The 16,920-nt window shown below is 35.5% G+C and overlaps 1 protein-coding gene across 1 annotated transcript in view; it reads left to right on the plus strand.

The window, feature by feature from the left end:
• LOC101411753 (zinc finger protein 420) overlaps positions 1–16,920 on the plus strand; it is a 79,108-nt gene that overhangs the window by 2,369 nt on the left and 59,819 nt on the right. The window contains exons 2-6 of the mRNA XM_071209239.1: positions 92–235; positions 1,657–1,770; positions 8,643–8,769; positions 9,926–10,015; positions 13,365–15,329. Of these exons, the coding sequence (XP_071065340.1) occupies positions 1,738–1,770; positions 8,643–8,769; positions 9,926–10,015; positions 13,365–15,329 (2,215 nt within the window). The 5' untranslated portion in view covers positions 92–235; positions 1,657–1,737. The remainder of the gene's footprint in view (positions 1–91; positions 236–1,656; positions 1,771–8,642; positions 8,770–9,925; positions 10,016–13,364; positions 15,330–16,920) is intronic.

Genomic DNA, 16,920 nt, shown 5'->3' on the forward strand with positions numbered 1-16,920 from the left:
AGACTTAGACATGATAAGTAATTTATTTAAAGTCACCTTATTAACTGAGAGTAGAACCAAGACTAAATTCTGGACCTGGTTGTTTCTCTAGAGCTACAAAACCCGGAAGAGAATGGAGAGACCAGCAGATGCTACCATGTGACAGAGGAGTCCACAATTGTCTTCACCCAGTCTTCAGGAAGTAAGCATCAACTTGATGGTGCCTTGATTTGGACATTTTCATGGCCTCAGAACTGTAAGCTTATAAACTAATAAATTCCCATTGTAAAAGCCAACCTATTTCTGATACATAGCTTTTAGCAACCTAGCAGATCAGAACAGGGGTTAACTGCCTATGGACAGGGGAAAACTTTTTGTGGTCATGGAAGTATTCTATAACTAGGTTGCAGTAGTGGTTGTTCAACTCAATAAATTTGTTGATATCATTGAATCACATACTTCCAATGAGTAAATTTCATGATATGTAAATTTTACTTTAATAAAACTGTTAAAAATGTTTCCAATTTTTTAAAAAATGCCAAGTAAGAAAAAAAATCTAATTAATAAAAATGCATTGTCACCATTTAATTTTCTTCTTATCATACATAAATTATTATACATAAATTATTAGTGCATCAAAGCATGGATGGAATCTTAGATCCAATGGATCTAAGGATGGCATTTTCTCAGTCTCAAAATCAAGCTCACAAACTATTCCTTGAGCATGAGCACAAATCCAAATCCTAATCGTCTCACCCCCAATTTGACAAAATAAAGAAAAAGGATTGTATAAAGCAATCCAGCAAAACCAGAAACATACATGCAAGCACAGTCAGCCAGAGTAATGCTCACCTCGGGGTATACAACATGGCCAGGGCCAAATTCCTGCTGGACCCTCTGAAAGTCAGTCAGAGACAATCACCGTGTGTGTGCATATGCTTTCTGAGTGATAGCTAGAATTCTCAAAGCCTCAGGGACCAAATGGTCTTCATTGTGAAGGGAGCTTCACACTGAGAGCAAGTCTCACTGGACCATATACCTGCACCCTGTAAGCGTCTGCTGAAACTCTTGGAAGTTTCCAGGATTTCTGTTTTAATTCATGGTTCCCAGAGACTACCAACATGGAATTTGCAGGGAACTCAAGATCCTTTTTCTTTGTATTGTGTGAGGTAGGTGAGTTCACAGAGAAACCTCTCTGGGTGATGTGGGATACACTCTGCAGACAGTGACCCCTGAAATTAGTGTTTTGTTAGAGGTGGAGAGGGTGGGATGAGGTATAGTTGTGGGATGAGGTCGAGGTTGGGGGTGTGGCCTGATATGGGAATGGGTTGGGATGGGCTGATGTTGTGGGGTAGAAGATGCATTCAAGATTATTGATCCTCAGGGTGAAAGTGACAACTAAAAGTCACTAACCATGAGCCACAGCTCTGGTCTTGGGCTGAGAATTTTAGAGCTGAAGAAGACCCCATGTCTAGATGTGGAGAGAGGTGAAGAAGAGGCACCTGCAATAGGAATTCCTTTATGGTAGACCAACCTGGGCACTCTGTAGAGAAAATATACTTTCAAGAAGGCTTATCAAGTTAAGACTGTCCAAAATAGGTGTCTGAGACTTCTGAGAAGTTCCAGCCCCAGGTGGCTTTGACCTTGACTTTCTCTGAATTCCATCTATGTATGCAGGCCCTGGGCATGGGAGAACACCCTAATTACACTCTCTTCCAATTCTGCAATTTTCCAGTAGTGCCCTGAGGAACAGGAAGCATGGCTACTAAAGATGTGAAAACTACCTTCAAGGTAGGGTGAAATTTCTTTTTTCCATTAACTACTTTCTTGTTTAACCCAAAAATGTGCTTTCCAATTTGTAATAGTAACCAAATTTGGTGTGAGATTTGGTAGCATGAATTTGGTTTAGGTCATATCTCTGCTTGAACTATGAGAAGTCTATATGGACTTTTCTTTTTTCCTTCAAGTACCTCCCAGGGCATGGTGAAGACCTTATTACCTATATGTACATCAGAAATTTACTTAAATTCTCCACTCCTCAGTTTCCTCATCTGTAACATGGAGAAAATAATAGCACTTACCTGTGGGCTTTTAGTGACTAAAATGATATATATAAGGCCCTTAAAAATACTAGTACATAATACTTAATAGCATCAGCTATTATGGGTTTCCTGTGGGTCAGGAAAATGAAATATATGGATATAATATATATGGATATTATCTTGCAAATAAGAAAGGAATAGGAGATTTTAACTTAGGGCCATTTATTTCACTTATTGGCTATAAATGCCTTAAAACTTAATTCAGAAAGTTTTCCCTATGGAAGAACAAATACCTCTTGTGACTTCAAAGGTACACATATATGTCTAAAAAGATTTGCTAACACCATTGTAGAATAAAAGACTGTTATGCCTAGAACAACCATATATGTGATCCTAGACAAAATTAGTGTCCAACAAAAAGGAATAGTTAAGGAGATCTTTCTAACATCTATGGAATAGAGTATTTTACACAAAAAGTTTAGGTAATTTCCCCAACCTGAACCATAGCAGATCTGGAAGGCAAATCCAGGAAATCTGGCTCCATCTTTTGAGATTTTCCCCAGACTACTCTGTTTCTCTATTTTATGGCTTCCTAAAGATCCGTATTACATGTCAAAATCAAGAGTTACATCCCAGTCATTTGTCAGAGCTGCATTTTAAATTATTACCTTAGACCTTCTTTGAAAATCACAGATACTTTGTTAAACCTGATGTCTTACTCAATAATTCATCATAGATAGCTTTTCTTGTTAGGTAAAATGGTCACATTGTTAATGGTAGTACTTTTACAGGTCTTCTCTAAAGATAACTCCCCAAGTATAGAAATTTTAGATCATACACTAAACATTTCTTAAGGCCAAGAATATACATAACTCTATGTTATTATTTAGGGAAACAATGATTAGAACAACCTCATTACTATCTTTATTTTTTTTTAATTTTTTTATTCATTTTGTAAAAATATTACATTCAAAAAATATGAGGTCCCATTCAACCTCACCACCCCCACCCCACAACTCCCCCCCGCCCCCCCCCAGCAACACTCACTCCTATCATCATGACATATCCATTGCATTTGGTAAGTATATCTCTGGGCATCGCTGCACCTCATGGTCAGTGGTCCACATCATAGCCCATACTCTCCCAATTTCCATCCAGTGGGCCCTGGGAGGATCTACAATGTCCGGTAATTGTCCCTGAAGCACCACCCAGGACAACTCCAAGTCCCGAAAACGCCTCCACATCTCGTCTCTTCCTCCCATTCCCCTTACCCATCAGCCACCATGGCCACTTTTCCCACACCAATGCCACATTTTCTCTGTGGACCTTGGATTGGTTGTGTCCATTGTACCTCTTTGTCAAGAGGAGGCTTAGATTCCACATGGATACTGGATGCAATCCTCCTGCTTTCAGTTGTTCATTACTATCTTTAAGTCTTTCTCAGTCTAGCAAGGGATATGCAGTCTTTATAGAGTTAGGTAAGGTGTAACAGAAGACACAAGGAAAACAGATGACATGCCTTGGGGGTTCATAGAAAGATGACATCATTTCTGACCAAAGTGATCCCTGCCATTTTCTGATAAAACTATTTTGAATACATAGAAACTCTCTGGAGATGAAACAATTGCATGTAGTACACTTTATGCCTTTTAAATAAGTTTTTTGTCAAGTAAGACTTAAGAGGACAAGAAAAATCAGTTGATATGTAGAGGGCATCAATTGAAAAAGTCAGGCTAAAAAGAAAAAAAAACCTATGTCTTAAAGTCATAAAAAAGGAAGCCAATTTAGATTGTGTTCAATGCATACAAGATGAATATCAAACACTGTTAGCCATTTTTAATAAAATTTGTATTTTAGAATAGTTTTAAATTTACAGAAAAATTGCAAAGATAGTACGAGAGATCCTATATATCCAGTTTTCCCTATTATAATATTAACTCCTTACATTAGAAGTTACATTTGTCATACTTCATGAACCAATATTGATATATTATTATTAATTAAAGTCCATACTTCATTCAAATTTCTTAATTTTACGTAATGTCCCTTTTCCATTCCAGAATACCACATTACATTTAGTTATACTGTCTTAGAATCTTTCCTCTTGGCTTTGACAGTTTCTTAGACTTTATTTTTTATTATCTTGACAATTTTGAGGAATACTGGTCAGGTATTTTGTAGAATTTCCCTCAATTGGGATTTGATGTTTTTCTCATGATTAGATTGGGACTGTGCTTTTTGGGGAGGAAGATCCCAGAGGTCAAGTCCCATTCTCATCACATAATATCAAGGGAACATACTATCAATATGGCTTATCAGTGTTGATGTTAACCTTGAGCTCCTGCCTCAAGGCAGGTATCTTCCATTGTGAAGTTAGGCTCTTTTTCTTCCCCCAATTTTTCACACTATACTCTTTGGGAAGAAGTCACTAGGCAGAATCCTCCTTGAGGGTGAACTTTTTACATAAATTATTTGAAATTCCTCCATGTGAGAAATATGTCTATTCTCTCCCATTTATTAAATCATTTTTTTAAAGATTTTTTTAAATTTTATTTATTTCTCTCCCCTTCCCCCACCGCCCCAGTTGTCTGTTCTCTGTTGTCTGTGTCCATTTGCTGTGTGTTCTTCTTTTCGTCCACTTCTGTTGTTGTCAGCAGCACAGGAATCTGTGTTTCTTTTTGTTGCGTCATCTTGTTGTGTCAGCTTTCCATGTGTGCAGCGCCATTCCTGGGCAGGCCGCACTTTCTTTTGCACTGGGCAGCTCTCCTTACGGGGCACACTCCTTGTGCGTGGGGCTCCCCTATGCGGGGGACACCCCTGAGTGGCACAGCACTCCTTGCGCCCATCGGCATTGCACGTGGCCCAGTTCCTCACAAGTCAAGGAGGCCCAGGGTTTGAACCGCAGACCTCCCATGTGGTAGACAGATGCCCTATCCACTGGGCCAAGTCCACTTCCCTAAATCATTTCTTAATATCAATAGGGACTCATAGATATTTATTTTATACTATGAGTTATAATTCACTACTATATTATTTTGTTGCTCATTTATTATAGCTTGGGCCATGGGGAGCTCTTTCAGATGGCTTGGATTTTTTTTTTAAATTAAGTTTTATATAAATTATATTTGGAAATAATTAAGTTTGTTGAAAAGTGAGAGATTTTCCTATCCTGGCCTTCTTTTTTGTTTTTGTTTTTTTTATTTTTTGAAATTTATTTATCTTTTTAATAGAAAATTGTGGGTTTACAGAACAATCATGCATAAAATATGGGTTTCCATATACCACCCTATTGGTAACACCTTACATTGGTGTGAAACATTTGTTACAATTGATAGCACATTTTTATAATTGCACTATTAACTATAGTCCATAGTTTAATGTAGGGTTCACTATTTGTGTAGTACAGTTACACAGATTAAAAAAAAATTTTTTTAAACCTATCATTTTCCATTTAACCACATTCAAATATATATTTCAGTGCTGTTAATTATGTTCATAATGCTATGCTACCATCACCACATCCAATACCAAAATATTTCCATCATTCCAAATAGGAACCCTGTATATTTTAAGCGTAATTTCCCATTCCCTACCCCCATCTGTCCCCTGACAATATATGTTCTGGATTCTGACCCTATGAATTTGCTTATTCTAATTATTTCAAATCAGTGAGATCATACAATTTTTGTCCTTTTGTGTCTGGCTTATTTCACCTAACATTATGTCTTCAAGTTTCATCCACGTTATGGCATGCAAGAGAAATTATTTCCTTTTCACTGAATAATTTTCTATTTTATGTGTATACCACATTTTGTTTAACAATTCATTGGTTGATAGGCATTTGGGTTGCTCCTATCTTTTGGCAATTGTGAATAATGCTTCTATGTACATTGGTATGCAATTATCTGTTTGAGTCACTGCTTTCAATTTGTTGGGGTATGTACCTAGTAGTGGGATTTTCAGGTTATATGGAGTTCTGTACTTAGCTTTCTGAAGAACCACCAAACTGTATCATGGCAGCTGCACCATTTCACGTAGCCACTAGCAATGAATGGAAGTTCCAATTTCTCTGCATCCTCTACAACACTTTCTTTCCCCCTTTTAAAATAGCAACCATTCTAATGGGTATGAAATGGTATCTCATTGTGGTTTTGATTTACATTTCCCTAGTGGCTAATGATGTTGAACATTTTTTCATGTGCTTTCTGGCCATTCATATATCTTCTTTGGTGAGTTGTCTCTTCAAGTCTTTTGCCCATTTTTTAATTGAGTTGTTTGTCTTTTTGTTGTTGAGTTGGAATTCTTTATATATTCTGGATTTAAACCCTCATGGGATATGTATTTCCAAATATTTTCTCCCATTGTGTAGGTTCTCATTTCACTTCCATGATAAAGTCCTTTGAAGCACAAAAGTTTTTAATTTCGATGAAGTCCAATTTATCTATTTTTTTCTTTTGTTGCTTATGCTTTGAGTATAAAATTTAAGAAGCTATTGCCTAACACAAGGTCCTGAAGATGCTTCCCTACATTTTCTTCTAGGAATTTTATAGTTCTGGCTCTTATATTTAGGTCTTTGATCCATTTTGAATTGAACTTTATAAATGGTATGAGGGTAGGGCTCCTCCTTTTCTTTGCAAATGGAGATCCAGTTTTCCCAGCACCGTTCGTTGAACGAACTGTTCTTTCCCAATTGAGTGGTCTTTGCCTCCTTGTCAAAAATCAGTTGGCCATAAATATTAGGGTTGATTTTAGAGGTGTCAGTTTGAGTCCACTGAATATGTCTGTCCTTGTGCCATTTCCATGCTGTTTTGATTACTGTGGCATTGTAGTAAGTTGTAAGATGAGAAGTGTGAATTGTCTAACATCATTCTTCTTTTCCAAGATGGCAATTGCCCCTTACCCTGACATATAAATTTGATGATTGGCATTTCCATTTCTGGAAGGAAGGTTGTTGGAGTTTTTATTGGGATTGTATTGAGTCTATAAATTGCTTCAGGAAGGACTGACATCTTAATAATATTTAATATTCCAACCCATGAACACAGAATATCCTTCTATTTATTTAGGTCCTCTTTGATTTCTTTTAGCAATGTTCTTTTAGCAAATCCTTTACATCATTGACTAGATTTCTTCTTAGATGTTTGATTCTTCATTTAAATATTTCATTCTAAGTGGAATTTTTTTCTTGATTTCTTCTTCCATTTGTTCATCATATGTGTATAGAAGCAATGCTGATTTTTGTGTGTTGATCTTGTACCCCACTACTTTGCTGAATTCATTTATTAGCTCTAAGTACTTTGTTCTGGGTTTTTTGTTTGTTTTTAGAATTTTCTGTATATAGGATCATGCCATCTGCAAATAGGGAACGTTTCACTTCTTCCTTTCCTATTTGGATGCCTTCTGTTTCTTTTACTTGCCTCATTTCTCTGACAAGAACTTCCAGTACAATGTTGAATAACAGTGGTAACAGTGGATATCCTTGTCTTATTCTTTATTTTAGAGGAAAAGCTTTCAGTCTTGAACCATTAGGAAGGATGTTAGCTGTGGTTTTTAAAAAATATATACCCATTATCATGCTGAGGAAGTTTCCTTCTATTCCTAGTGTTCTAAGTGTTTTTTTTTATCAAGAAGGGTGCTGGATTTAGTCAAATGCGTTTTCTGTACTGACTGAGGTGATCAGGTGTTTTTATTCCTTTATTCTGTTAATGTGGTGTATCACATTAATTGTCTTGTGTTCAGCTACCCTTTCATACTATGGATAAATCCCACTTGATCATGGTGTATAATTCTTTTAATGAGCTGTTGGGTCCAAGTGTGCTAGTATTTTGTTGAGGATTTTTACATCTATATTCATAAAAGATATTGGTCTGTAATTTTCTTGCAGTATCTTTATCTGACTTTGTTCTGAAGGTGATGTTGGCCTTGCAAAATGAATTAGGGAGTGTTCCCTCCTCTTCAATTTTTTGGAAGCATTTGAATAGAATTGGAGTTATTTCTTCTTGAAATGTTTGATAAGTTCCTCTGTGAAGTATTCTGGTCCTGGGCTTTTCTTTGCTGAGAGGTTTTTGATTACTGAGTCAATCACTGTACTAGTATTTAGTTTGTTGAGATCTTCTATTTCTTCTTTCAGGCCACCAAAGGTCAAACAGCATGGCCTAAGGCCTCAGGCATACAAAAACACTCTTATAAGGCAGGATATTTCAAGTGCCCAGAGGTTGGTGCTCCCAAGAACTAGTCAAGGGCCAGTACTTTCTTTGGAAAATGCAGGATTTGATTAGCCTAAGCCTGCTGAGTTAATCTTTTACTGCACAGAAGCAGATGATGTTTAGCATATGGAATTTTAATAGCTATGACTCTTATACTTTTTGCTTCCCAAAATGTTCTGATTAATAGACATTTCCCACAGTAGTTTGAGGATGAATCCACAGCACCGCACAGGACAGTTCAACAATGTGTGTATGTATTAATTTCATTACTGTTCTTGCTATGTTTTAAGTTTCCATTTTCAATCTTTTGCTTCCTATGGAATCCTTCCCAAGAAAATCCTTTTCTCCTCATTTCTCATCTGAAATATGTTTTATTTGCCATACATTAATGTTACATATACATTTGTCCTTTCAGGGATTGGTGACATTCAGGGAAGTGGCCATAGACCTCTCTCAGGAAGAGTGGGAATGCCTGGACCCTGCTCAGAGGGACTTGTACAGAGATGTGATGTTGGAGAATTACAGTAACTTTCTATCTCTGGGTAAGGTCATCTGCCTCAACAGTAATTCAGAAGATTTTCTCAGGAGTGTCTGTTGTCTCCAGTGGGAATTTTAGAGCTACGTTAATTATCTGAATTTTTGTTTTCAACTCCAAAAAATAGGTTTGAACTGTGTTGTATTGGATTAATGTACCTCTCTCAGTCATCTTCATATTTCCTATTCTTCACTGCTTTCACAACTTCCTTTGGCCCTTCATGTAATTGACTTTCCTTCTTGATTTTTAAGGAGATAGATTATGGTTGAGGGATTTACGGAACATCTTACACTATTTAGGAGTTGATGGTTCTGAACCACAGTATCCATATATAATTCAGAAAAATGCATTCCCTTATGTTTTTTCTTTTGAAAGCTATATGCCAGGAATTTTATATTTCATTTAATATTGAAGGAATTTTACAGGAAAAAACTATTGATTATTTATTGAAGCTTCTTATTTTTCTCACCAAAATAACTAGAGATGGATCCATAATGCCTTTCTCACGTTGTCTTTTTGTTCCTTGTAATCTTATAATCTCTTCACCATTCTTTCATCTAAAAGCTTTTTTGAGGCCCATTTTTAAAATTTCTTATTTTGAAATGATTTTAGGGTTAGAATTAAACAGTACATAAAGTGGCTATATACCTTTCAGCCATTTCCCCTAATGTTAACATTTTATACAAGTATAGTACAATTGTCTAAACCAGGAAATTTACATTGATACCATATTATTTAACTAATCTACATATCTTACTCAAATGTCTCCAGTTAACCCGGTAATATACTGATCCAGGATCTTATATTGCATTTAGGAGCCATGTCTTTTGTCTTCTCCAGTCTTTGATAGTTCTTTAGTTTTCCATGACCTTGACAATTTTGAACTGTGCTCACCACTTTATGGACTTTCCCTCAATTTGCATTTTCATGCTTAGATCAGGGTTAAGTATTTTTGGCAAGAATCTGATGCCTTTTCAGGGCATCATATCAGGAGGTAAATGATGTCATTGTGAACTTTGATCATATAGTGAATGTGGTGTTTGCCAGGGAAAAGTAGTTATAAAGCTATTTTTACCTTTATAATAAATGGCATATTGGGAAGTTCTTAGAAATTCTACAGATATCCTATTTGTTATGATACTTTCCCAACTTACTGTTTCAAGCAGGACCTGCCATTTCTAAGCCAGAAGTGATTTCCCTCTTGGAACAAGGGAAAGAACCCTGGATGATTGGAAGAGAAGGATGGTATCCAGGTGAGTGAGGGTGATGGAGAGCAACAGGAAGGTCTTTGAGGAAACCAAAACTGGTTGCAGTGGGGTATCTTTCTTAATCTTACCTTTGAGATATTGTATGAGATGTTTCCCTCAAAGGCCAAAGACCTTAGGGAAAAAAAAACCTGAGAAATAGGGAGACTATCCAATCTTTTCTGCAGGAGCAACAAAGAACTTTTTTATTTTTAACAAATTTATTGAGGCATAATTGACATTAAATGAACTGCATACATTAAAGTGTACAATCTGTTAAAAGTCCATGTATGTATATACTCATGAAACCATCACCATAATCAATATAATAAACATCTATCATTCCTCCCCATCGTTTCTGATGTTAGAGGGCAAGCCTTCAATATTGTACCGTTAAACATGTTTCCTATAGATTTTTGACTGGTGCCTTTTAAATGATAGTTTTAACATCCCTTCTCTTCTTAGTTTGCTAAGGATTTTTATGATGACTCTGTTGAATTTTGTCAAAAGCATTTTTTATTGCTATCAAATGGTCATATTTTGCTTTTTAAATCTGTTATATGTTGAATTACATTAGTGGTTATTCATATGTTAAACCAACATGCACTCAAGGGATACACCCCATTGGGTCATTCTGTAGTATGTAATATATATAATCAGCTTCAATTTGCCAAGATTTTTAAAGGATTTTTGTGTTTGTATTCATGAGGGATATTTTTCTGATTTTTTTTCTTGTTTTAGTATCAGGGTAATCTTGGGCTCCTGCAGTGAGTTGGGAGCCTTTTCTTTTCTCTAAAAATTTTGCATACAAGTAATATTTTTTCTTTCTTTGCTATTTGGTAGAATTCACCAGTGAAGCTATTTGGACTATGTTCGTCCTTGTGGGATGTTTTTATTAAAATGTTGTTTCATTGGCCTCCATGGTTTCTGATGTGAAGTCATGATCATTTGAATCATTATTTTGCTATATGCAATTTGTGATTTTCTCAGGCTGCATTCAAAATTTTTTAAATCTTTGGTTTTCAGCAGCTTGACAGTAATATGCCTGTGGATGAATCTCTTCAAATGTGTCATGTTTGGGATATGCTAAGCTCCTTGAATTAGTAACTTTGTGTATTTCACCAAATTTGGGAAGTTTTTGGCCACAATTTCTTCAAATATCTTTCCTGCTCCATACTTTCTCTCATCTCCTTTTCCCTTGGAAAAATTCAAGGAAATATAAATATTTGGCAAAACATGCCATTATAGTGGTGGACAGAAGAGACTGAAGGAAAGACAGTCATAGCTGTAAATTAGAGAATGAACATTTAAAAAGAAAAAGAGAATGAGACTATGAATACTGCTGGAGGTAAAGGAAGAGCTAATGTGATAGAGAGTTACGTTTGTTCAATTTGTTGAGGTATGTGCGTTCATTGCATTAGATGTGAGAAAGTTTGGAAGCAAGGATATATTTTCAAACTTTAAATAATTATGGGCATCAAATTATTGTTATAATTCTCAACGTCAATGTATCCATTTATCTTTGTATTTTATCTATATTTTGATGTTGTTTTTGTTTAACTTAACATATTCATAATTGAATTCCAATTATATTCCTGCCTTTGCTTTGACAATGGTGATTGAAATGGCATTGGGGGAAGTGGATTTGGCTCAACTGATAGAGCATCCGCCTACCACATGGGAGGTCCAAGGTTCAAACCCAGGGCCTCCTGACCCATGTGGTGAGCTGGCCCATGTGCAGTGCTGATGCACGCAAGGAGTGCGGTGCCACGCAGGGGTGTCCCCCACATAGGAGAGCCCCACACACAAGGAGTGTGCCCTGCAAGGAGAGCTGCCCCACTCCAAAAAAAAAAAAAAGCACACCTTGCCCAGGAATGGCACCACACACACGGAGAGCTGATGCAGCAAGATGATGCAACAATAAAAGAGACACATATTCCCGGTGCCGCTGACAAGAATGCAAGCGGACACAGAAGAACACACAGGGAATGGACACAGAAAGCAGACAATGGGGGGAGGAAAGGGAGAGAAATAAAAAAATTTATTAAAAAAAAAAGAAATGGCATTGGTTCTGCCCTTGGTAATATTTGAGGTTGGTAAAAAGAAACAGTATTATCAGGTAAGTAGTAAATTATTATTTAATTCCAAAATTGGGAAAATTTTCTTTTGAAAGTAAAAATGTGTCAGAGTACATGTATAGAAGTGTTATGTGTTAGAGGAACTTAATGTATGCAGCCTACTCTCAGATTTTTGAAAACAGAGAGAGAGTGAGAATAATATAATCAATGTGGCAAAATGCTAATATTATAGTTGGTAATACTGGGTACCTAAGTAGGAGGTATGTTGGTGGTGTATTTTTTCTTTATTTTTACAATTTTTCCTGTAGGTTTGAAATTATTTCAAAATAAAAAGTTTAAAAAGAAAAATAGATAAATAAAATAAAGCACTGTCCTTTTTAATATGATACCCAGAGAAGTAAGAAATGAAGAAGTCCAATACTGAGATAAATAGTCACATATAACCACCTTTACAATTGCATATGATGGAAAAGGCCTTGCTTTATTCTAGTATCACAAAGTAGCCAAAAGTGTTATCTACATAGTGAGCAATGGGAAAAGTAGCTCAATATACATTTTTGGATGACAAGGCCAGCCCAGTACAGAACTTGTAGGACCATTCAAGCTGAAGATTTCAGATTTTATGCTCAATATGTACTAGGAATACATTTTAAAAATGTATACAGGGCTTCTAAATTTTTTATTGATTTCAGCCTTCCTAGGATAAAGTTTTAAAAATACAAGTGCCCACAGGGGAGTTTCTGGGGTGTTGGAGATGGTTCGTTTTTTTTTTTTTAGGAGGTACCGGGGTTTGAACCTGAACCTTGTACATGTGAAGTAGGCATTCAACCACTGAGTTACATCCATTCCCCAGTGGTTCATATTTTGAGATGTGTTGGCTAACTGGATGCATACAATTTGCAAAAGCACAGAATACTATTCATTTTGTCCTATAAAAAATATACCTCAATACAAAAATATTGGTGTACAGAGTCATGTAGATTCTGCCTCATTTATTCTGGGATATTCCATGGACCTACATATTTTTAAAATATCCCCAGGTGTTTCCACTGCCTGTTAGAATTTTAAAACCACTAAATTAAAATGTTTTTATAATAAACATCACTTTATGTGATTACATTCTGTATGTTTTCTTGTCCATTATTTTCCCAATTGAATGGCAGTATTTGAAGGTTATCTAAGCAATTACTTCATAACCACATTATTTTTTGTCTCACTCTGATTCTAATGTAAAAATTCAATTTCTCCTAAATAGGAAATTGATATTTATTTTCTTTCAGATTTGTTGTCCAAGTATGAGACTAAGGATTTATATCTACAGAATGGCACTTTTGAAAAGGAATCATTCAAATGGAAACTAATGGAAAGAGACAGAAATCAGGGCCTTGAAGAATCTTGTTTTGGACATAATTGGAAATGCAAGGAATTCTTTGAGAGACAACAGGAAACTAAAGAAGAATATTACAGGCATGTGACAATCCCATATGAAAAAATAGCAATTTTCAGCCAGCCCACATCCCTTATTCTAAATCAAATAATAGGTACTGGAAAGAAACTATTTGAGCATAAAAAAGATGAAAACCTTACTCAACAGTTAAGAATTCATACCAGTGACAAGCTGGATGAACGTCTAGAATGTGAGAAAGCCTTTAGATTTTACACATATCATATGAAACGGCAAATAATTCTTACTGGAAGGAAATGCAACGAATTTAAGGAATGTGGCAGAGCCTTTACTTCTAGTTCTCAACTTACTCACTATCAAATAAATCACAAGAAACCCTATGAATGTCAGATATGTGGGAATAACTTTAGAAAGTGTACCCACCTTACACAACATGATCAAATTCACTCTGGTGAGAAACCATATGAATGCAAAGAATGTGAGAAGACTTTTATCTGTTGTTCAACACTGATTCAACACAAGAGAACTCATGCTAATGAGAAACCCTATCAATGCCAGGAGTGTAGGAAAACCTTTAGGCGGAGTGCACATCTTACTCGACATCAAAGAATTCATACTGGTGAGAGGCCCTATAAATGTAAGCAATGTGAGAAAGCCTTTGCTTCTGTTTCTGACTTTAATAGACATCAGAAAATTCACACAGATAAGAGACCCTATGAATGTACAGAATGTGGGAAGACATTTAATAACTGCTCAACTCTTAATAAACACAAGATAGTTCACAGTAGTGAGAAACCCTTTGAATGTAAGGAATGTGGGAAGGCATTTAATAATTACTCAACACTTACTCAACACCAGAGAACTCATACTAATGAGAAACCTTATGAATGTCAGGAATGTAAAAAGGCTTTTAGGCAAAGTGCGCATCTTACTCGACATCAAAGAATTCATACAGGTGAGAAACCCTATGAATGTAAAGAATGTGGGAAAGCCTTTAATAATTGCTCTATTCTTAATCGACATCAGAGAATTCACACTGGTGAGAAACCCTATGAATGTAAACAGTGTGGGAAGGCATTTATCTCTTGTTCAAAAGTTTTTCAACACCAAAGAACACATACTAATGAGAAACCCTATGAATGTCCAGAATGTAAGAAGTCCTTTAGGCAGAGTGCACATCTAACTCGACATAAAAGAATTCACAGTGGCGAGAAACCCTATGAATGTAATGAATGTGGGAAGGCTTTCACTTGTTCTTCTGATTTTAATAGACATAAGAGAATTCACAAAGGTGAGAAACCCTATGAATGTAAAGTCTGTGGGAAGGTCTTTAATAACTGCTCAACTCTTAATCAGCACCAGAGAATTCATACTGGGGTGAAACCCTATGAATGTAAGGAATGTGGAAAGAGCTTTACTTGGCTTTCAAACTTGAATAAACATCAGAAAATTCACACTGGTGAAAAACCCTATGAATGTAAAGATTGTGACAAGGCTTTTCTCTGCTATTCTACATTTATTCAACACCAGAGAATGCACACTAATGAGAAGCCCTATGAATGCCAGGAGTGTTGGAAGGCCTTTAGGCAGAGAGCACATCTTACTCAACATCAAAGAATACATACTGGTGAGAAACCATATGAATGTAAGGAATGTGGGAAGGCCTTTACTTCTGTTTCTGACTTTAATAGACATCAGAGAATTCACACTGGTGAGAAACCCTTTGAATGTCAGGAATGTAGGAAGGCCTTTAGGCAAAGGGCACATCTTATTCAACATCAGAGAATTCATACTGGTGAGAGACCCTATGAATGTAAGGAATGTGGAAAAGCCTTTACTTGTCTTTCACAGGTGAAAAAACACCAGAAGGTACACACATAGATTAGAAACCCTATGTACTTAAGTAATGCGAGATGTCTTTTATTCATTTAACCAAGCTTACTCAGTATAACCACATTCATACTGGAGAGAAACCCTAGGAATATAAGAAGTGTGGGAAATGGTTTTATCTGTTCCTCAGTTACCCTTTTTACCTAACAGAATTTGTACTGGTTTGACTTATGAAAGTCAAACGTGTAAAGACCTATCCTCACTATACTCAAAATTAGATAACTTATAATATGATTAATGTAGGAAACCCTTGACCTTTCAATTCCCCATTAAGGAACATCAGAAAATTTGTAAGAGAAGAAAATCCAACGACTATAAATTTCTTTTGCCTCATAACACAATTTATTGAGTATCAGAGAATTTATACAGGAATTGTGTTACCATTAAACCATATTTAAGGTTAATAATTTCATACCAAATAATAGCCATATTGACTTTTTTTCATTGTATAAACTACAGTTTATTCATTTCTTCTGATGGGCATTGGGGTTGCTTCCAGTTGCTGTTTTTTTTAATTATAAATGCTGCTATGAATATTTTTATACATGTCTTTTGGTACATATATGTATACATATGTATTTGACATATGCTGAGAAGTGGGATTTCTGGGTCATAAAGCATATTTATGTGCAACTCTGTAGATACTAACAGACAGTTTTCCAAAGTGGCTGTAACAATTACACCTTCACCACATGTTGGCTTTTTAAATGTAGAAAAGCCTTTACCTATAATAACAAATCTTATTCAGCATTTAATTTCACTATTTGCTGACTATGTTTTATTACCAAGTTATTTAAACACTATGTGCTTCAGATTACTTATTTTTAACATTCTGATAAGGTTGTTATGAACATAAACTTAATTCAGAAAAATCTTTTGTATATTTTTTGGCAAATGGAAATATTCAGTAAATATTAGCTATCATCATTATCTTTATTACTACACTTGGAACTTTCATATAAGGTGAGAACGCTATGGATTTTATTAATAGAGAAAAATCTAACCTCACAATTTGTCGAAAAGTAAATTATAATCATTTATTCTGGAATGAAAATTATTAGACTCTAATAAAAATAAGGAAAATAATTTTAAGTTTAAACTTATTTCAGCTAAATCAGAAAATCCACTCTGGAAAGACATCTGTGGATCCATTATGTGAATTTTTTTAGAGCAAAAGATATGAGAAGTGGTATGTCTCCACCAAATCCAAAAAGCCCTTCACACTTTCTGACGATAACTCAAAACAATTAGATATTCATTAGATATTAAGGTAAGTTTTTAAAAACCTTTGCAATTTAAAACCACCACCATGTGTAACTCTTGGCTTATGTAAAAAATAAAAAGTGAAATAACAGGTTGTTGAGATATGAATGGTAGTATCCCTACATAATAAAACTTGTGGTATGTGACCAAACTTGTACTCACTATTTGAATAAATGTTTAAGCATTCAACCATAAAAGCAGTAAACCCAAAGTAATACAGGAAATGCATTATTTAAGTGAGCTTGTTCATTTAGTGAACTTGAATGAATTACATAAAA

Source organism: Dasypus novemcinctus, chromosome 18 (genome assembly GCF_030445035.2).
Source record: "Dasypus novemcinctus isolate mDasNov1 chromosome 18, mDasNov1.1.hap2, whole genome shotgun sequence".
In the NCBI taxonomy this organism is placed as follows: Eukaryota; Metazoa; Chordata; class Mammalia; order Cingulata; family Dasypodidae; genus Dasypus; species Dasypus novemcinctus.